General features: G+C 42.6%; 3 protein-coding genes and 1 pseudogene across 4 annotated transcripts; 2 read left to right on the top strand and 2 right to left on the bottom strand.

Moving 5' to 3' along the window:
• Positions 1 to 127: 127 nt before the first annotated feature.
• On the bottom strand, positions 128 to 6,362 carry LOC148343842 (uncharacterized). Its single transcript, XM_088303389.1, has 4 exons — positions 6,054 to 6,362; positions 4,548 to 5,439; positions 3,280 to 3,575; positions 128 to 1,272 (listed from the first exon to the last, which is right to left on the bottom strand). The coding sequence occupies exons 1-4, from the start codon at positions 6,232 to 6,234 to the stop codon at positions 227 to 229; spliced, it is 2,415 nt and encodes an 804-aa protein (XP_088159515.1). The 5' UTR covers positions 6,235 to 6,362; the 3' UTR covers positions 128 to 226.
• LOC148343841 (uncharacterized) lies at positions 6,358 to 9,254 on the top strand (annotated as a pseudogene). Its single transcript, XR_015842511.1, has 2 exons — positions 6,358 to 6,579; positions 7,681 to 9,254. The product of XR_015842511.1 is annotated as an uncharacterized LOC148343841 (transcript).
• A 423-nt stretch (positions 9,255 to 9,677) lies between these two features.
• On the top strand, positions 9,678 to 12,836 carry LOC148343840 (uncharacterized). Its single transcript, XM_088290287.1, has 2 exons — positions 9,678 to 9,910; positions 10,653 to 12,836. The coding sequence occupies exons 1-2, from the start codon at positions 9,811 to 9,813 to the stop codon at positions 12,269 to 12,271; spliced, it is 1,719 nt and encodes a 572-aa protein (XP_088146413.1). The 5' UTR covers positions 9,678 to 9,810; the 3' UTR covers positions 12,272 to 12,836.
• Positions 12,837 to 15,901: 3,065 nt separating this feature from the next.
• LOC148343839 (uncharacterized) lies at positions 15,902 to 18,185 on the bottom strand. The gene is made up of 2 exons (XM_088290312.1): positions 17,968 to 18,185; positions 15,902 to 17,505 (listed from the first exon to the last, which is right to left on the bottom strand). Exons 1-2 carry the CDS (start codon positions 18,065 to 18,067, stop codon positions 16,112 to 16,114), a joined length of 1,494 nt encoding a protein of 497 aa, XP_088146438.1. The 5' UTR covers positions 18,068 to 18,185; the 3' UTR covers positions 15,902 to 16,111.
• Positions 18,186 to 21,213: the final 3,028 nt, after the last annotated feature.

Raw genomic sequence — 21,213 nt, 5'->3', positions numbered from 1 at the left:
TCCAGCTTCGTTTCCATAGTGATGGCTTTCCTCTGAGCTGGAGCAGCATTGCTAGAAGATCCTGATTTATTTTTTTTTTTTTACACATACACTATGGGGCTAGAGACCAAAGTCAAAAACAAGGAAGTCATGTAAAAATTTTATTCTTTGAGCAGCTATACCGACGACATTCCCTCCTCATTGATATGAAAATGCTCCCCGCCAATGTTTTAGCCCACCAATATGTTTAGTCGCCATTGTGCTTCCTTCCGTGTGACTTCAACGTACTCTTATAAGCAAAGCTTTTACCACAAAGTGAGCATTGGAAAGGTTTTTGTCCAGCATGTGTCAGCATGTGCGATTTTAAACCATTCTTATAACAAAAGTTTTTACCGCAAATTGAGCATGTGAAAAGTTTTTCTCCAGTGTGCGTCTGCATGTGAGAATTTAAAGTCTCCTTATAAGTAAAACTTTCAGCGCAAATGGAGCAAGTGAAGGGTTTTTCCCCCGTGTGTGTCCTCATGTGTCTCGTCACACAGTGCTTATATGAAAAGCTTTCGCCACAGACTGAGCATGCAAACGGTTTTTCCCCTGTGTGCGTCGCTGTGTGTGCGACCAACGAGATCTTGTGAGCAAATTTTTCACCGCAAACGGAGCAAGTGAAAGGCTTTTCCCCCGTGTGCGTTCTCATGTGCCGACTCAAATGGTCTTTGATGTAATAGATTTTGCCGCAAACCGAGCAAGTGAAAGGATTTTCTACCGTGTGCGTTACTTTGTGTACAATCAATGAGACCTTTTGTGCAAACGTTTCGCCGCAAACTGAACACCGAAACGTTTTTTCTCTCGTGTGTGTTCTCATGTGTCTATTCCGATAGGCCTTGGTAAAGCTTTTGCCACAAACAGAGCAGGTAAAATGGTCTTCAGGCATGTGACGCCTCACGTCAGTCGACTCCTTCCGGGAGCCTTTTGAGCGTCTGTCGTCACCTTTGCCGTCTGCGCCACTCCTCAAAGCTTCTTGGTGGAGTGACAGTGGAGGCGGGACCTTGTCCACTGGTGAGCCTCCACGGCGCTCTCCACTTGGACCGTCAGGGCCAACCTGCGACCACTCAGGCGGGTGTTCTTCGTCATCTTCACTCTTCACCACGACAATGTTTAGTGGCAGCTCGCTGACATCGACTTCCTCCTCTTCCTCTTTGACATTGTGGGGCTGCGGAGGCTCCCCCTCCAAACTGGAGCCCCCTGCCTGTGGCGGAGGGGGAACTTCCTCCTGGTGACCCATCAGCTGGTGGATGTCTGCGGTACACAAGTTAGATATGATTTTGCCCACCATACAAATAAAAAGGTTCAATTGACTGCATGTTCCGTTGAATTAGAAAAAGTATATACAATGTTCCTTTGCCACATAGTGCTTCACGTTTTGCGACTGCCATATCGGCAGCCATATTGTGTAAAAACATGTGGGTTGAGAGAGATGAATTGACTCAGATGCTTTGTCCACACCCACGGGCACTCATACAAGGCGCGCGATTGGATCCCGGCCGCGAGAACAACCAATGAGAGTGGATTTATCCCACAAGCCGATTGGCTGCGCATCGTCCCAACATCTACCTTGTTGTATCTACCATGCTCGTCCATGTTAATAAACGAATGTACTTTTGAACAATGCTCTGCCCGGATACTCATAACGTTATTTAGTGATGGGTCCAGCGACACTGAGGCGTCGATGCGCGCGCCGAGCTTCCAGGGCAAACCCCGTGTCGGTGCGCGTACCGCTTTGAGAAAGTCACGTGACCACTAAAAGAATCGTGTCGACACAGCGGTCGCGTGCCAAACTGTGTTCATAAGGAAGCGCATCTGTCAACAGGATGGACGCTCAAAACAAGCATCGAGTTATTGGCGCGTTACTTTGCATTAAATATCCGCAAGATGGAAGACGTCACTGTTGATGCGCACTCAGAGGTGCAGCGCTATACGTCAGCAGGACACGTTGCACGTACGGAAGACCCGCTCTTATACTGGAAGTCCATGGAGGCAACGTTCCCTCACCTATTTATATTAGCCACACAGGCGTTGTGCACACCGGCCTCTTCAGTGCCTTGTGAGAGGATTTTCTCAAAGGCGGGGGAAATTGCCTCAAAAAAAGAAATAGACTGAATAACAAAACGCTGGAGAAACTAATTTTTTGGAATAAAAATCTTTAATTACAATGAGTCCATTGTCATTCACAACACTTTTACTTAATTTATCAACTGCGTCTCGAATATCAAAGATTTCTTTTGTGAAATGCCTAATCAGAATCAGAAATCCCTTTGGCATTGTACTCAAGTGTGCAACGAGATTAGAGAGCTCCCCTCTCCAGTGCAATACAACGATAATTCAGTTAAATATATAAATTAGATAAATAAGAGAATAATTAGTGCGATGGAAAGTAATACGAAATAGGATATATAAAAACACATCACGTCGCTAATCAATGGAATTGGATCAAATTAGTTTGACAGATCAGTGTCAGATGACCCTGTCAAATGTTTCCTGCAAGTCCACCAGGTGTCAGTATTCAGCAACACAGTGTCAATACATTGTGTCACTGTGTCGAAACGATACAGGATGCCTCATCTACCCATCACAGAGTCAAGCCGGATAAGCGGATAGTAAAAGGCATTGATCACATACTTTCCACGGAAACTGGACGATCACGATCTGTGGCCAGTCGATCTGAGCACCACTGATAATTACACATGTAAATATATTATTTGTCTTTTTGAAAGAACGGGAGATGCATTTGCTTCCAATATCGCTTCCAGAACCAAGAACACTCTCCAAGTGTTCAAATTTTGCCCTCATTTCAATGCTTTTCATCCATCCATCCATTATCCAAGCCACCTCACGAGGTCACGGGCGTGCTGGAGCCTACACGAGCTGTCCTCGGGCAGTAGGTGGGGACCACCCTGAACTGGTTGCCAGCCAATCGCAGGGCACACATTGACGAACAACCATTCACATTCACAATTACATTTTTATTAGGGGCTGTGGTAGGTTTGGGGTTGGTTTACGTTTTGCTTTGATATACTTATCTGGTAAGCTTGTTGAAGGTGTCTTGCAATACGGTTTTATAGGTTGCTAAAGTGTGAGTGTGGGATGTTCAGAGTGATGTTTACTCAAGAGATCTACCCGGAAACCATCATGGATGCTTGACCTGTTCGGTATTTACGATATTATGAATGGCCTGTGTAAAACTAGCTCAGTTGTGAGATTTTTGTCTGGTAAAAGCATGAAATGTGCATCCGCAAACAGACAGACCTTGTATGTGCAACACGATGGGCGCCAAGAAAATGTCGTCGTCCTGCCGACGTCGCTCGTTCTCCTGGCTCGCTCGACGAACTTGCTCCTCATGCGACGCCATCGTTCTTTCACACAGTCCAAATGTCCCAATTTCGAAAATTTCGTTTATGCTTACAAAAAACCCAGCTAACTCTTTGTTTCTTCTCGAGCCATTTAGTAACTTCCGCCTTTTCTTCTTCGATGGTGCATTGACGACAGCGAAAGGTGTCGACAGCGTCACGCGGCGGAAAATGCGCCGTACTTGCACCATCGTGCTCCTCAAAAGCTGTCCCAGATTGTATTAGAGCTCCGTCGCCCCGCCCCCTTTCGCCCTATACTTCCACACTTCGGCCTGCGTCCACGGCCCCTCAGCCGTAGCATTTCCCACAATGGCGACTTTCGGTGGATTTCCGTTGCATGTGCCACGAAAGGCGGCTCGGTGGCCCGACTGGTTAGTACGATGGCCTCACAATACGGAGGTTGTGGGTTCGATTCTGGCTCCGGCCTTCCTCTGTGGAGTTTGCATGTTATCCCCGTGCCTGCGTGGGTTATCCTCCGGGTACTCCGGTTTCCTCCCACATTCCAAAAACATGTATGGCAGGTTGATTGGACACTCTAAATTGGTATGAGTGTGAGCGAGAATGGTTGTTCGTCTATGTTTGCCCTGCGATTGGCTGGACATCAATTCAGGGTGACGACAGCTGGGATAGGCTCCAACACCCCACCCCCTCCCCCGCGAGCTTTGTGAGGAGAAGCGGGACAGATAATGGATGGGAGGATGGATGTGCCACAAATGGTTTCCAAGAGTAAATATCGGATATTAAAATCCCTGTATCGTCTGTCCTAGTGTAGTTTCCCGACATGCGACTTTAGATGCAAAACAGATCCTTCCTTCGTTTCTCAAGATATCCTTTTTAATGCTTTATTGAAGAAATTTCACATACAACAACAGTAATTACGACAGAAGTCATCAAGATATTGCAAATTCAGAACAAATCAAAATGCCAGTCGGATACAACACATTAAACATTACATTATTAAGAAGAAGAAGAAAAAAATTCTGGGAAATTTATCGTTGATTTCTAAAACCTTTACATCTTATATTTCACACATGCAGCCAAAGTGTTCTTGACCGTTGTGTTCTGGCAGGCATTAATTGATTGTAAGTATAATCATATGTCTTTTTGTTACTAATGGGAATATTTGTTCTTGTGGGTCTGAATGGGAATTCAAACATAGAGTCTCACAAGCGGGAGGCAGACGTGCTAACTACTTGGATGCCATGATGGTAGGTCCTCATGTGTGCCTTCAAATTGTGCTTAAGAGAAAAGCTTTTCCCACAAACGGAGCAAGTGAAAGGTTTTGCTCCCGTGTGCGTTCTCATGTGTGCCGATAGTGTTGACTTTTGAGTGAATCTTTCGCCGCATATCGAACAAGTGAAGGTTTTTTCTCCCGTGTGCGTTCTCAAGTGCGCTACCAATGTTGACCTTTGAGTGAATCTTTCATCGCAAACTGAGCAAGAAAAAGTTTTTTGTCCTGTGTGTTTCCTCATGTGTGTTGCCATGTTTTCCTTTCGGGTGAGGTTTTCACCGCAAACTGGGCAACTGTAATGTTTTTCTCCCGTGTGCCTCCGCATGTGTGCGTTCAATGTCTGCTTATAGGAAAATCTTTTGCCACAAGCTAAGCAATTGAAAGGTTTCTCTCCCGTGTGTGTTGCTGTGTGTGCAATCAACGAGACCTTGCGGGCAAATGCGTCGCCACAAACTGGGCAACAAAAGGGTTTTTCTCCTGTGTGCCTTCTCATGTGCGTTGTCATGTTGGACTTGCGTGCAAATCTTTCGCCACAAAATGAGCATTCAAAACATTTTTGAGCCATGTCAGTTGTCTCCTCAGGGAATTCAAAGTGTCTGTCGTCACCTTCGTGATCTGCGTCGTTCCGCAAAGTTTCTTCCACGTCTTGGCTATGCCCCCTCTGAGAGGAGGGGTCTGGTGGTGGCGGTCCTCCACTTGAATTGTGATGATGAAGCTGTAATGGCTCACATGGTTCATCTTCATTGCCTTCAGGCTTCACAACGACGACGTCCAGGGTCAATTCTCCGACGACCAGCTCCTCCTCTTCCTTTTTAACGTTGGGGGGCCCTGGCAGACCCACACGGCTTAAGTCAGAAATCATGTCACAAGACATTGGAGCTGTCGAACATTTACAGTCAATTATGTATCGAATAATGGTTAGAAAATTTGATCCCCCTGAAATACTGACGGGAACTGAGTGACAGACTGACAATGATTACCTCTGTGTATACTATTGGTCAGCCCTCGCATGAGGATGTCATTGTTACCAAATTTGGACAATTCTTTAAGTGTTGGAAATGGGATTGCGCTCTTTGACAGAACAATGTTTATGGTTGAACAAACATGCCGTTTTAGTGGTCTCTGTGAAGTGAGGATTATGGAAGTACAAGGATTCCACCCAACGCCAGCAATTTAAATTTGGTTGCATACACTTAATTGATTTGAAAAGTTAATTTAATTCAGTGGATCAATTAAACTCATATAGAGTCATTCAACACAGGAGAACACTTTTCATAAAGGCAATCCCATAGTAACTGCTATATCAAAAAATATTTAATTGGTTCATTTGTCATAATATTTTGTAATTTCCTTTTGTGCTTTTTTTGTTGTTGCTTTGATTTAGCTGTACGCAATTACCAAAAGGATTTAGTAAATAATGAAATATTCCCATGTGAGCCAACCTTGGTTGCAGCGAGTGATATTTTGAGTGTTGCAAATATCTTCCAGTTGTCGTCTTTGTTCTTCGTTCTCCTCTCTGGCGCGACAGAGTTGCGCCTCGTACGACGCGATAGTTTTTTCAAACAGGCCGACGATTTCGTCGGCGACCGCAATGAGTCGCTCCCTCACCAAATCTCTCAACATTTTGGTGTTTTTTCCCGACTCGATTTCTCTTCGTCACACAAATGTCCGAAACGTGGACGGAACAAATATGGCACAATCAAATCACACTGCGCATGCGTACATTTAGCTGTCGTAAAACTACCATCGAAGAAGAAATGCCCGTAAGTTGGTTGGCCAAGCGAGAGACAAAGTGCGACGTCGACATTTTGGTCGTGTGGTTGTAAAAAGAAAACACGCAAGAGTTTAAAAGAGCAACTAACTGGAATCTTTTGATATTATCATCAAGAAAGATGGCGACTGACCAGGACCAACCTTGTCGAGCAAGGGAGGAGAACGAGAGACGCATGAACGCTCTTCACGGGCCACGTGAGAACCAAAACTAGCAAAATATTAAGCAGTTATTATGTATGAACGATATTAGACGATCGCTTTTCCCTGAGCAATCGTGTGATGAAGGAACCCAAAAAAAACAATGACAGCCATTCTGATTTTGCAATCGGCCCATTGGAAAACGACGTGAACGTCACATGATGGGGATGTCTCTCTCCTTTTTTGAAAGTCTTTCGTGGACTCTCGAGTGTTGGAAATGTGTTAAATGCAAAATCAAATCGATAGTTTTAAAGTATATAATTTGTGTCGGACTTGTTTTTAATGAATGAAATAATACGATTAACCGTGACGATAAAAAACAAAACGCTCACGGGAAGTCCACCTGAAAACATTGACTTGTTTATTCGGCTAATTATAATAATAATAATAATATTGCCTTTATTAGTCCCACAATGGGGAAATTCGAGATTCGAACCCAGGCCTCCTGGGGAGACTGGGTCCTGAACGGGGCGCCTTAGACCACTCGGCCATCCTGGCAGCCATTTTATGGACGTGGCCTTACCTTTAGGGTAGTTGACCACGTAGACCAGGTTTCCCCAGTCACTTTCTGGTGCGTGCAGGACGCCCTCCACAAGCCGAACTCCCGAGCCGATCTAATTATGACTTTATCGGGTGTCCTAAAAATGCTCTGACCATTACTCTGTGTATTTTTCTCTGTATTTCGTTAGTATGTTGATGTTCATTAATGTAGATACAAGTCTGCGTCAAATTAAGGCTATAATAATTTTTTGGCATCAAGGAAATCGAGTATTTTCCCTCTCGTTGAGCCTCATTCCTGTGTCTTGGCCAATATTTACGCTAGTGTTCACCATTTTACAAACATTGCACAGTTCTTTTATGATTACGGTACCTTATCTTCCAATGTCAACTTATTGACTGGTGTTGGTTTTTCAGCATAAACCTTCCAAATCTGTCGTTATTTGTGGTGATTTGCATCCTAAAACAAAAATAAAGAACTGTATGAATAACAGCCAGTTAGACTAACTGCATTGCCATTCGTCGTTGTGTCCAAACTTTAGGGACACCCAGTGTAATATATATAATGTTTAACTTGTTTGGGTTGCTTGTGTTCTGCAGACATGCAGGAAGCAACTGCCCACCAAGCCGAAGATCCGCCTAAGCCCTGGAAACAAAACTCCTGTTTGGAGTGGAAGCATCCACAGCCACCCCACCTAAAAGAGGAAGAGGTGGAGCCACAGTCCCCTTATGTTAAAAAGGAAGAAGAAGAGGAGCCACAGTCCCCTTATGTTAAAAAGGAAGAAGAAGAGGAGCCACAGTCCCCTTATGTTAAAAAGGAAGAAGAAGAGGTTGATATCGGCCAGTTGCCACTCACTGTCGTCATTGTGAAGAGTGAAGACGACGAAGACAAAGAGCTTCCTCACCACAGTCCAAGTGGAGGTTTACCAGCAACACACATACTCTTGGCTCCACTGTCTCATAGTAAAGAAATCGATTGTGAATGTGGCCACATACCCTCAAAGTTCTCTGAAGAAGAAAAAACTCTTGAAGAAGAAAAAACTCTTGACAAGAAAACTTCTAAAACATGCAAGAGACGTCACACACGTAAAGAACATTTTAGCTGCTCAGTTTGTAGTAAAACATTTCCTTATGAGAGTACTTGGAATGAACACATGCAGACGCACACGGGAGAAAAACCCTTTAGTTGTTCAGTATGTGGCAAAAGCTTTTCTCTTAAGCACAATTTGGATGTTCACATGAGAAGACACACAGGTGAAAATCCTTTCAGCTGCACAGTGTGTGGTGATACCTTTGCCCGCAAGGTTAATCTCATTGCACACACAGCAACACACACAGGTGAAAAACCTTTCACTTGCTCAGTGTGCGGCGAAAAGTTTTCTTATGAATACAATGTGAATGCACACATGAAAACACACACAGGAGAAAAACCTTTTGTTTGCTCAGTTTGTGGTAAAAGGTTCCTTAAAAAGTCAGTTATGGTTAAGCACATGATAACGCACACAGGAGAAAAACCCTTCAGTTGTTCAGTATGTGGTGAAAGTTTTGCTCGAAAAGGAAATATGAACGTACACATGAGAAGACACACAGGTGAAAATCCTTTCAGCTGCACAGTGTGTGGTGATACCTTTTCCCGCAAGGTTAATCTCATTGCACACACAGCAACACACACAGGTGAAAAACCTTTCGCTTGCTCAGTGTGCGGTGAAAGGTTTTCTTATGAATACAATGTGAATGCACACATGAAAACACACACCGGAGAAAAACCTTTTGTTTGCTCAGTTTGTGGTAAAAGGTTCCTTAAAAAGTCAGTTATGGTTAAGCACATGAGAACGCACACAGGAGAAAAACCCTTCAGTTGTTCAGTATGTGGTGAAAGCTTTTCTCATAAGCACAGTTTGAATGTTCACATGAGAACACACACAGGGGAAAAACTCTTTAGTTGCTCAGTTTGTTGCAAAAGATTCACCCACAAGCAAAACATGATCCAACACATGAGAACACACACTGGAGAAAAACCTTTCACTTGCTCAGTTTGTAGTAAAGGTTTTTCTTATAAGCACGGTTTGAAATCACACATGCAGAACCACACAGGAGAAAAACCCTTCAGTTGCTCTGTTTGTAGCAAAAGCTTTTCTAATAAGTATGATTTGAATATACACACGAGAACGCACACAGGCGAGAAACCTTTTAGTTGCTCAGTTTGTTGCAAAAGATTCACTTTAAAGCAAAACATGATCCGACACATGAGAACACACTCGGGAGAAAGACCTTTTGCATGCTCACTTTGCGATAAAAGCTTTTCCAGTAGGTCTGATATGAATAGACATGAAAACACACACAAAAGAAAAGCCTTTTAGTTGCGCAGTTTGCCTTAAATGCTGTTTCAAGTGTACACATGTGGAAACACGGAAGAGAATAAACGTGTTCCAGCCCATTTGCACTGAAACTGTGGTGTTGGGGAACAATCAAATGTTATGTTTTCGCTGCTTCGGTCCTTTACAATAAAGACGAAAGCCATTCTGACCCCTAACGTCTCTTCTTCCACGGCCCTAATTTGGTCTAGTCTTCAATACCGTCGCAAGGTGGCGACCTATGTCGAGTGCCGTAATGGCAAGATCGAAGAAGGAAAAAGCGGAAGTTGACGAGAGAGAAAAAAATAGTCCGTCCGTTTACTCGTAGCTGCTCAAAGAAACAGATTGTTGCGCCACGTTTCGGTTTGAGAGAACGATGGCGTCGTCCGAGGAGAAAGTTTGTCGTCTGGCAGAGGAGAACGAACGACACCAGCAGGGCGCCAATCTTTTGCCTCCCAGCGGGTCCCACGTCCAAGGTTTGGTCATGTCACTAAGCTTTCATGTTTTGCCCTGCATCAATAAAGTCAAAGGACTGGCTCTCGCCAAATAGAATATAATATCAACATGCAACGAGAGTAAACTGTAGGATCGTTTTGCTTTAATAAGCATGAATTATTTATTGTCGAATATGATTCCAGCCTGATGTCGGTGAAAATCTCCCAAGCACTTCATTCTGGTGTTAAACCCGATAGCCGTTAGAAATGTCGCTTACTCGCTGCCACCGAGGCGTTGTTTATTGACCTCGCCACATATTTTATCCGCAGCAGCTGACCGCTAAAAGCTGGTTGCTTGCTAGTCGGTGCAGCGTCCGTAGCACCAAGCTACCAACTTGTGGTGTGTGACATGAGTCACGCAGCCCAGCGAAGCTTTTTCGATGGGAGTTGACTCTCACTTTTGCAACTAGAGATATTTTAATGAGGCGCAAAATGTTAATTTTGGTGCACAAACTGCTATGCGAAACAGCTTATGTCCAGCTTCGTTAAGGTAAGAAATTCACATAAATTCCAACTGAGAAGCGAACTTATTTTTCTTGTCTGTGAGCCACAAAACTGAAAATGGATCATTCTCACAGTCAATGTTGTTAGGGCTGTAGCTTAAAACACTGCCATGTGACTCTCGATCACTTGCATGCTGGAGGGTCACATTTCAGAATGGCTACATTATATTTATTACATGCATTAATTGTTTGAGTTAAACTGTGTTGCTTGTGACATGCAGACGTCCAGCAGCTGATTGTGGGGGGCTACAATTCGGAGCAGGAGCTGCACGCCTTTGTTAAAGAAGAAAAGGAGGATTCTCAAAACGCCTACATCAAAGAGGAAGAGGGAGATCCTCAGCACACCGATATCAAAGAGGAAGAGGAGGTCTGCGGGTTGCCGCTAACTGTCATCGTGATCATCAAGGGCCAAGACGAAGCAGGCGAAGAAGCAACTGATGGCCACAGTGCGGGCGGCGACAAATGCGGCAGCCCTTACAACCTCATAGCTCCGCTCTCACATAGTGATGACACAGAAGACACGAGCGATTCAGACCGAGAAGGTGATGAACACTTGAAACTGTCACAAAAGGACACAGGTTTGAACAACAGGAATTTATCTCAAACGCGGAGGAGGCGTGGTACGTGGAAAGAACGTTTTAGCTGCACAGTTTGTGGCAAAAGGTTTCCTTACGAGAGCAGTTTGAATGAACACAAGCAGACACACACAGGAGAAAAACCCTTTAGCTGCTCAGTTTGTGGTAAAAGTTTTTCGAGAAAAGGAAATATGAACGTACACATGAGAAGTCACACCGGAGAAAAAGCTTTCAGTTGCTCAATGTGTAATGAAGAATTTTCTCAGAAGGCCTCTTTGGTGGCACACATGGCAACCCACACAGGAGAAAAACCGTTCACTTGCTCCATTTGTGGCAAAAGCCTGTCTTATAAACATGGTTTGAAATCTCACATGCTGACACACATGGGAGAAAAACCCTTTAGATGTTCAGTGTGTGGCGACGGCTTTTCTTACAAGCAGAGTCTAAATTTGCACATGAGAAGACACACAAGAAAAAACACTTTCACATGCTCAGATTGTGATAAATGTTTTTATGATGAGCACAGTTTGAAAGTGCACATACAGACGCACACAGGGGAAAAAGCCTTCATCTGTTCCATTTGTGGCGAAAGTTTTTCACGAAAAGGAAACATGAACGTACATATGAGAAGACACACGGGAGAAAAACCTTTCACTTGCCCAATTTGTGGTGATAAATTTGCTCAGAAAGTCTCTTTAGTTGCGCACACAGCAACCCACACAGGACAAAAACCTTTCACTTGCCCAGTTTGTGCAAAGAGATTTTCTTATAAGCACGGTTTGAAATTACACATGCAGACGCACACGGGTGAAAAAACATTTCGGTGCTCAGTTTGTGGTGACAGTTTTTCTTATAAGCACAGTTTGAATATACACATGAGAAGACACACAGGAGAGAAGCCTTTTCCTTGCTCCGTTTGTGGTAAAAGCTTTTTGCTAAAGCACGGTTTGACAGTACACATGTGGACACACACGGGAGGAAGACCTTTTAGTTGCTCTACATGTGGTAAAAGCTTTTATAACAACTACGACTTGAATATACACGCAAGAACGCATACGGAGAAAAAACCTTTCAGTTGCTCTGTTTGTGGTAAAAAATTCGCCGTGAAACAAAACATGATTAGACACGCGAGAAGACACTTGGGAGAAAAACCTTTTGCTTGTTCACATTGCGACAAAAGCTTTTCTACTATGTACGATTTGAAAAGACATGAAAACACACATAAAAAGAAAAAACATATAGTTGCTCAGGTTGTGGCAAAATAACATAATGAAAGCTACTGGACAGGTCCAATTTAAATGAGCACCTGCAGAAACAACAAAGCAGAGGATGAGCAGGATTTGCCAGAACCCATCTCATCCAGTCGTAGGTGGAAATCTTCCAAATGTGCCAACCGCAAGCGCTCCCTGCCTAAGCCAAGTGACGGCCACAAGAAAATACAAAACCTCAAGATCGCAAGGTGCTAAGTGCCTTGTTAGCTTTCAGAGCAGAATCTCGCCCACTGATATTTTGGGGGCGAAGTGCTTTTTCTAGGTTTGGTCTCTGGCTAATGAACGCTTGTCTAAATCAGATGCTTTATTTCTTAATTTCTCAAGGAGAAACAAGTTGCCACATTGTGTGCAAGCTTCATATTCATTCAAAGAAAATTTAAACATTCACTTTTTTAGGAATGTAATCTGCTGCAGTGGTTTGTGAATAAAGTTGGTTTTGAAAAGAATTAAGCTTGCCTGCCATTTCACAATATTCAAGATTCATTTAGCGACAATTAGTCCGGCATTGATATCAAGAGTCACGTTTACACATTCATGAGCCAAACAGTACTATATTTGTTATTAAATTAGCAGCTAGTCATTAAAGACGTGGTTTAGAAAAACTAGAACAGCACTCCTTTGATTTCAATGATATCTGTCCATAAGGAATTTTATTTCCAGCGTTTTAGGGTGTGTAAAGGCTATGTGAAATTACTATACAATACAACATAATACTATTTTATTTATATAGCGCATTTCACAACAGCTGGAGCTGTAACAAAGCACTTTTCATATGCTGTTGTGCAACAAATTAATTTTAATTCAGGCCGTAGTGTAATGAAACTATTTCATTTTATTGCACTTTTTGTTTGTATTTCTTACTTATTTTAAAAGCAGACTGCTGGACAAAAGAATTCTGTATAATATCTGTTGTACAAGAGAATTTTGTGTAAATATATCCATCCATCCATTTTCAGTAGCGCTTCTCCTCACTAGAGTCGCTGGAGCCTATCCCAGCTATCTTCGGGCAGTAGGCGGGGGACACCCTGAACTGGTTGCCAGCAAATCGCAGGGCACACAGAGACCCGCGCTCACACTCATACCTAGGGGCAATTTAGAGTGTTCAATCGACCTGCCATGCATGTTTTTGGAATGTGGGAGGAAACCGGAGTACCGGAGGAAACCCACGCAGGGAGAACATGCAAACGCCACACAGGAAGGCCGGAGCCGGGATCGAACCCACGACCGCTGCTGTCTCTCACTGTAAGGCCATCGTGCTAACCAGTCGGGAAACCAGTCGGGACACCGTGCTGCTATGTAAATATAAAATGTTTTTATTTTTGGGCATACAATTTGTATCATAAAGAAAAAAAATTCACTAAAACTGCTAATGAACGTCTGGCGAACAGCGTCAATTAATAAACTCTGACGTGAATGCAATATTCGTTGCCTTTGTACACAAGCAGTTCACAGCTCAGTGGTAAAGGGGGTTAACTGAGAATTATTATTATTATTATTATTTACAAATCAGCACACATACTTATGCATTTCATACAGATTAACAAATAGAATAGCCAACATACACACACTACACTTTGTATAAAGTATAGTAACATCTATGAATAAAAAATATTGATATTTTAATAGTATGCACTGATATGACAAACAACTACACTTATCTAAATTAGTACACGGAGTGCACACTTGCGGTAACAATACTTGCTCAGATTACAATAACATGTAAAAAGTAAACAAGTGCAAAACGTACAAAACACGACGCATCCCACAATGCCCTGCGCTAAACGCAAACAAGGCCATTGTTTAGCAGGGTAAAAAACATGTCACTTATTTGAGGAAGCACTTTGACAATGGGAGACTGGCGGCAAAAGAATAAGCGAGCATTGTACAGGACACCGGAAGAAGAACCAATTAAATTGTAGCGCCCGCGTTCGCGCGGTTTGTTCCTCCAGCCCGCGGGTCGCTCTCTACCGCGTACGTTGCGCAAGCCAGCGTCCCCTAAAGTCTGCCAGTTCTACAGCGAGGCAGAGACGAAAAAAAACATCGTAACCTTCCGAGCTGTTGTACGATCGCAAGGACTCACCAATTTAATCTGCCGTCGACGTAGTTGAAAAAGCACTCGTGTTGCATCTTTAATGTTCCAACCTATCCACTATTATGTCCTTGTTATCAAAATGAGAGACAAGTTCACGTAGTCATAATATTGACTGATAAACTACCGCTTACGGTTCCAACTGCGTGGCATCTTAAAAAACGATACACGCGGGCGATGGTCACGTGACGCCCGGAACGCTATAACAGAAACTTCCTCTATGTCGACATTGGCTGAAAAGAGTCACAGAATGTCGTATGGGTGTGTGATTGGTTCGCGGATGCCACAATGACATGACTGACTGACGAATTAACAAATGATAGAATAATGTGGAATTTAATACCTTCCGATTGGCCCTCTGGAGCGGGTTTCGCGTATTGCGTGAGCATGCGAACAGAAACACCTCATTCACGGTTCGGAAGGTTTTTGCAAACCATTCCACCCCTTCTTACGTTACGTATCTCTATTGAAATGTTCACGATCACATTCTTACGATTCCCAAACAAGTGTTCGTATCGCTACCTTAACCGTGACGTAAGCTAACCTGTCTGTGGGTGTCGTAAAGACCAAAGAAGTTAGACTTGTTTTGTCGTCATTCCGTTAAATGCAAACTATTCGTTTTGCTCTCCCTTTTGGTCAACGGCAAGGACACATTAGTTCAAATTAATGATCTTCGAAGTTGCTGAGAAACTGTTGGCGTTCATGTCACCACTTGACACTAACATGTGACGCTGACCAGGTTGTGTACCTTTAAGCTTGAATGTGCTGCATGTTTTCTTTTTCTGGTACTGTTTTTGAAGCTAGGCAACAACTTGTCAACAGCCCAGCAACTAACCTTTACAGTTTTTGAGCTGACCCAAATTTCCATCTTAAAAGCACAAATCTCTCTCTCCTTCCTACATCGTTATTCACGTTGACGTGTAGAAACAGCCCATCAGTGACGTCACTCTCCCAGACACAAATGCTAAATTTTGAAGTCTTAGAAAGCTTCACTTCAAGGTGTAAACATTGTAGTTCCCCTTTCTCATGTGTTCTAAAGTTGCTTGTCTGTGTTTTTATCAAGGAATCGTGTCTCATCTTTTATTTGATAATTCAGAATTTTGTTCCACGCACGCAAGTGAACGGCATCAAAAGATGTTTTTCATATCCAAGTGTAGTCAAATGTTTCTCACTGCTGCACGCAAGAAGCAGTTGACAGCACTATCCTAGTGAGGTGCATATGATCTGCTTGATAATATATTTGACTGCTCTAAAGTAATGAAACATGACTTTGCCAAGTAAATGTAATCAGATTACTTTTTGAGGATTAGTCACTACTGAAAAAAGGGGTTATTATAATAGAGTTGCGCGTGTTACCAGCGTCACTGGCCGTTGATACTGTTCAAAGTACACATGACGGGACGGTTCTTTTAAACAGTCCGAAGAATTAGTGAATGGCTGATTCATGCTGGATACGTTTGTTGTTACGGAACAGATTATTCCAGTCCCGAACAAATTTTTCCAGTCTTTCAGCAACAAGGAAGAAACAAGACATGTTGGAAATGTAACAATTTATTCATTTAACAAACGGGCAGTGCGGATAAAGAACAATACAGAGCAACTTCTCCTTATGCCAGTCAACTTCTTTTGTTAGCAGATACAGGAAATACATAATAATGTCAATTCGTTCAAACGATAGATCACATTTTCTCCTATTGTACCCGAAAGCTGAAACAGCCCCCAGTAGAAAAACAAAATGAAAATGTTTAATCTTTGTTGTGCGTCCGCATGTGTGATGTCAAAGTGTTCTTATGAGAGAAGCTTCTCTGACAAACTGAGCATGTGAAAGGTTTCTCTCCCGTGTGTCTTCTCATGTGTATATTCAAGCTGGGCTTAGAAGAAAAGGTGTCCCCACACACCGAGCAACAAAGCCTTTTTTCTCCCGTGTGTGTTTGCATGTGGGATTTCAATCCGTGTTTATAGGACAATCTTTTTCCACAAATAGAGCAAGTGAAGGGTTTTTCTCCGGTGTGCGTCGCCACGTGTGCAACCAAAGTGACCTTCTGAGCAAATTTGTCGCCGCAAATGGAGCAGCTGTAGGGTTTTTCTCCTGTGTGCGTTCTCATGTGTTGGGTCAAAGCTGACTTATAGGAAAAGATTTTATCACAAACAGAGCAAGCGAAAGGTTTTTCTCCTGTGTGCGTTCTCATGTGTCTATTCAGATTTTGCTTACAAGTAAAACTTTTACCGCAAACGGAACAAGTGAAAGCTTCACCTGTGTGTGTTGCCATGTGTGAGGTCAAATTGTGCTTGTAAGTAAAAGACTGACCACAAATGGAGCAACTGAAGCGTTTCTCTCCCGTGTGCGCCCACATGTGCACTTTCAAGCTGCTCTTGTGAGAGTACCATTCACCACAGAGTGAGCAACTAAAGCGTCTTTCACCGGCATGCGTCCGCATGTGTATTTTCAAGCTGCGCTTCTGAGAATACCATTCGCCGCAAACAGAGCAAGCGAAAGGCTTTTGTGTCGCTGCACGCGCAATCAACAAGACCTCTGGCGAATCACCACAGACGGCATCGGTGGTAGGATTTGCACTTGTGTGCGTTCTCATGTGTCGCACCATATTTCCTCTTCGAGGAAAACTTTTACCACAAACTGGACAACTAAAGGGTTTGTCTCCGGTGTGTGTTCTCATGTGTGCATTCAAGTTCCACTTGTAAGAAAAGACTTTGGCGCAAACCGAGCACTCAAACGGTTTCGGACCCACGTGGTCAGTTGTCTTTTCAGAGCTTTCTGACTGCTTGCCGTCACCTTCCTCGTACGCATCTTCCTCGTCGTCGCTGTTTGACAGCGGCGCCAAAAGTTCCTCCGGTGTTGCTCCTCCATTTGGACTGTGATGAGGAAAATATGACGACTCGGATGGTTCGGCTTCGTCGTCTTCACACTTAACAATGACCACAGTCAGTGGTAACTCGCTGACATCAACCTCCTCTTCTTCCTCCTTAACATTGGGGGACTCCAGATCCTCGTCTTCCTCCTTAACATGAGGAGGCTCTAGACCCTCCTCTTTGCCTTTCACGTGTGGCGGCTGTGGCTCCTCTTCTTCTTGTTTAAGGCCATGGGGCAGTGAACCCCCCCCTCCCTCCTCTCCTCGCAAGGCTGGAAAAGCAACAGACATGAATAAAGCTTCACCAGTTGGCGACTTATGAAGAAAGGGCCATTTAAAAAAAACACAAGAAGCGCATTAACTATGTGACGTAAGCAGAACTCCAGGTAAAGATTTTCTGAGCAACAATATTGCGTCAGTGCACATGAGAAAACTCATGTCCCCTGCATGCTTTAGCCTCCTCCAACACATCCGATTTAAATGCTCTGTAACAGTCTGGCGACGACCCTGAGCCTACAATCAATGTTGGTTCTTTTACGACGAATAATGAGCACACACTTGTGTTTTGCTCTACATCCGCACAAGTGACGAAAGCAGCCAGCTGTGCGTGAACGGTTGTGTTTCTTTCGACTCTACTCACACCATCACGTCTCGAAATGGATCCCTAATTGCCAGCGAGCGTGGGCGAACTTTAGTCGCGAAAAATCGGAAGAGTGGTCAACATGTGGACAGACCTTGGACGCACAGCGCGATCGGTGCCTTGACAGCGGCGTCGAGTTGCTCTTGGTGCTCATTCACTTGGCAGAGTTGCTCCTTATACGATGCCATGGTCATTAATTATTATTTTGTATTATAGTTTTTTTTGTTCGTTTTGTTTTTCATTTCACGACCGCAAGCACACGACGACTACAAACTTTCACTTGATTGTCTATCGTCCGCCATTTGACCAACTTCCGCCTTTTCTTCTTCTATGGCGGCAGATAAGATCATAGAATTAAAGCTAACAAGGTAGCGCTTTGGAGCGAAATGGTACGTAAATGTACCACCATCTTGAATGTGTCAATGCGGAGCGATGGCTGATTTGCTGCTTGGAAATGTAAACGAGCAACCAACTGTTTTCTTGACAATCAGAGATGCCAAGTAACTCAGTCCAAATACTTTGTAACGTTACGAAGATGTTTATTTTCCCACCCGCTTTTTACCTCGAGCACTTACATTTCCACGCAAATATGTGTACTTTTTACTTTTAACCTAATGGACTCAAAGAGGTAGCCATGAATTAAAAATTTAAAACAAGATAGCCATTATGGTTTTTAGAAAAATGTTTTTTTTAATTATTTTTTTAGAGAGGTGACCAATAAAATCTTCTGTCGTGGCCTAAGCTTTTGTCTTTATTTTTTTTCTTCTCCCCTTGCATTGCCTCTACTTTTATAGTTGAGGTAGTTTTGATTGAAACCATTACTTTTACTTTTACATTTTTAAGCTTGAATGAATACTTCCCGTTTATAGAATTCCTCCAAGCCCCAAATTCTATATTTAGAATTCGTATTTCACAATGTCTCCAGGAATTATTGGAGGTGAATACATGCCCCGTCTGGCTACAAAACACGGCAAAATTTTCCTCCAAAAAACAGTCATTTTACAACCTAGCATCATTCGTCAATCATTTTAGTTTTATAATTAAGTACATTTCAGAGTCAAAACAATAATCAATATCTCCCAGTTGGAATCCCTTCCAGCCAAAACAACAACAAAAAAACTTCCAACTTTTTCAAATTTGTTTAAACACAAAGTTGGATAAAATTAAATGATTTTTTTCTTTCACTGTTTTTCAGGTTCAAATGCAGGAGCTCAGTAAAATCAGTCAACAACACAGTTTTTTACTTGGTAAAAATAACCATATAAAGCATTGGTATTTCATTATTTTATATCAGTTGTCTATTCTATGATCCCCTTTCTAATGAATCATGCAGGTTTCTATTTTGAGCGGGATGAGAGGTGGTACCCAATTGTTTTTCTTGGCTAGAAAAGTTCCTGATTGTGCTAACACTGCAGCTCTGCTTACCCTTTGGATTTGATATGATAGCGCCATGGCATCAAAAGTGTTTTTTTGGTGCTACCCAGTTGCGTGTGTAATGATGTTACTTAGCTAGGAGGCAAGGGTGGGGGCAAAAGGGTTTTGCTCATAAACACATTTTTCAAAACTGATGACTCAAAATGCGTTTAAGTTCACCCTTTGACGGGTAGTTTGAAACTCCACAGTCCAGACACACATTTATTTGTGACCAAAGACTAAAAAGTACACGACTGCCATGCAGAATTAAGCATTTGTATATTTAATATAGGAATGTTTAATTACATTTAGGGACTTATTGAGGTCAAATTTGAGTGTCTGCTTAGGTTGCAGATGGTCAATTAATCAAGTAGGGGAGAAAAGTTAGTAAGGCAACATTTTGATTCCCCCTGCCCTCCACTTGATGTTGTAGAAATTAAGAAAAGCTGCCAAAGTTTAGAATTGTCATTACTGCCAAAAGCGACACAAACACAAGAATTGACTGAAGTCATTTAATGAACTGGCATATTGCAATCAAGAATCTGCAGTGAAGACATTTCAAACTAGATGCAAAAACATTCTCATGAATGGAAAAAAAAGGTTGGCAATTGAGTGGTTGATTCACTGCATCAATGTTTTTTTTTTTTTTTAGGTGGATTGAATTGTTCAGTGACAAGCAAGGGAAGCTCCCTGAAAATAGAAAAAGACTTCTACCAATACTAAAGTGTTTTCTTTGCTTGTTCAAGTGCTGATCAGCCTCTTTTACTTCAGTAAAAGTAACAGAGTACAGATAGACAATGCCATACAATAACATTTTGATAATTTGGCACAACATGAACCCTCAAACTGAGAACAAGAATTATTTTATTTATTTATTGTTTTTACCTCCGGCTTCGGCCTTCCTCTCTGGAGTTTGCAAGTTCTCCCCGTGCCTGCGTGGGTTTCCTCCGGGTTCCTCCCACATTCCAAAATCATGCGTGGCAGGCCGATTGAACACTCTAAATTGCCCCTAGGTATGAGTGTGAGGGCGGAGGGTTGTTCGTCTACGTGTGCCCTGCGATTGGCTGGCAACCAGTTCAGAGTGTACCCCGCCTACTGCCCGATGACAGTTGGAATAGGCTCCAGCACCCCCCGCGACCCTAGTGAGGAGAAGCGGAACCGATAATGGATGAATGGATTGTTATTACCAAGTGCTAGCTACCGTTAGCTAAATTTAAATGTAGGCCTGCAACTCATGTTTTGTTTCAAAATCAAAACATCTGTCTGCTACTTTTTCCAATGAATTGATGAAGTGGACAAACATTATTTATTAATGTAACTTCCACCCCTTTAAGAAAAAATAAGACATTATATCAAATTGACAGCAGAAAATCCCAATTGGGTTTTACTGCTGAGAGACTAGAATTCTCTTGATTTGTTCAATTTTATATTTAACATGGTCTCTACACAATTAAATGTTCATTAAAACACTCATTGGTTAATTTGGCCATCGATTAGTTGCTGATAAATTGCACCTCGTTGCTACAGCTTTGCTATCCATCAACTTAGAAAAAATATATATAAAATTAGCAAATAAGTGAGAAAAAAATAAACACCTAATTAGTCTATCTAGATCAGACTGAGAATTTTCTAAGCTGACCACAAAACTTTCAAGGGGCAGACTACAAAAAAAATTAATTAAGGGTTAAACTAAGAAATTTATTTATTTGACCCCAAAAAGTTTGCTGAAACGAGTAACCCACCAAACAACCTAGAGCATTGTGCTAATTTGCACAAAACCCACAAGATTGTCATTTTGTGGCTTAGTCATTTGAGCCAACTTTTGCAGTTAAATAAATAGTCGGGTTAGTCCCTTTTCAACCCAATTTGGGTTGCTTTTATCCAAACAGTTTAGAATGCTGATTTGACATATTTATTCCTTGTTGTG

This window comes from Idiotropiscis lumnitzeri, chromosome 1 (assembly GCF_059441095.1).
Source record: "Idiotropiscis lumnitzeri isolate Australia: NSW breed Sydney's pygmy pipehorse chromosome 1, RoL_Ilum_1.0, whole genome shotgun sequence".
Taxonomy (NCBI): domain Eukaryota; kingdom Metazoa; phylum Chordata; class Actinopteri; order Syngnathiformes; family Syngnathidae; genus Idiotropiscis; species Idiotropiscis lumnitzeri.
This window is presented reverse-complemented; position numbering and strand designations above follow the sequence as displayed.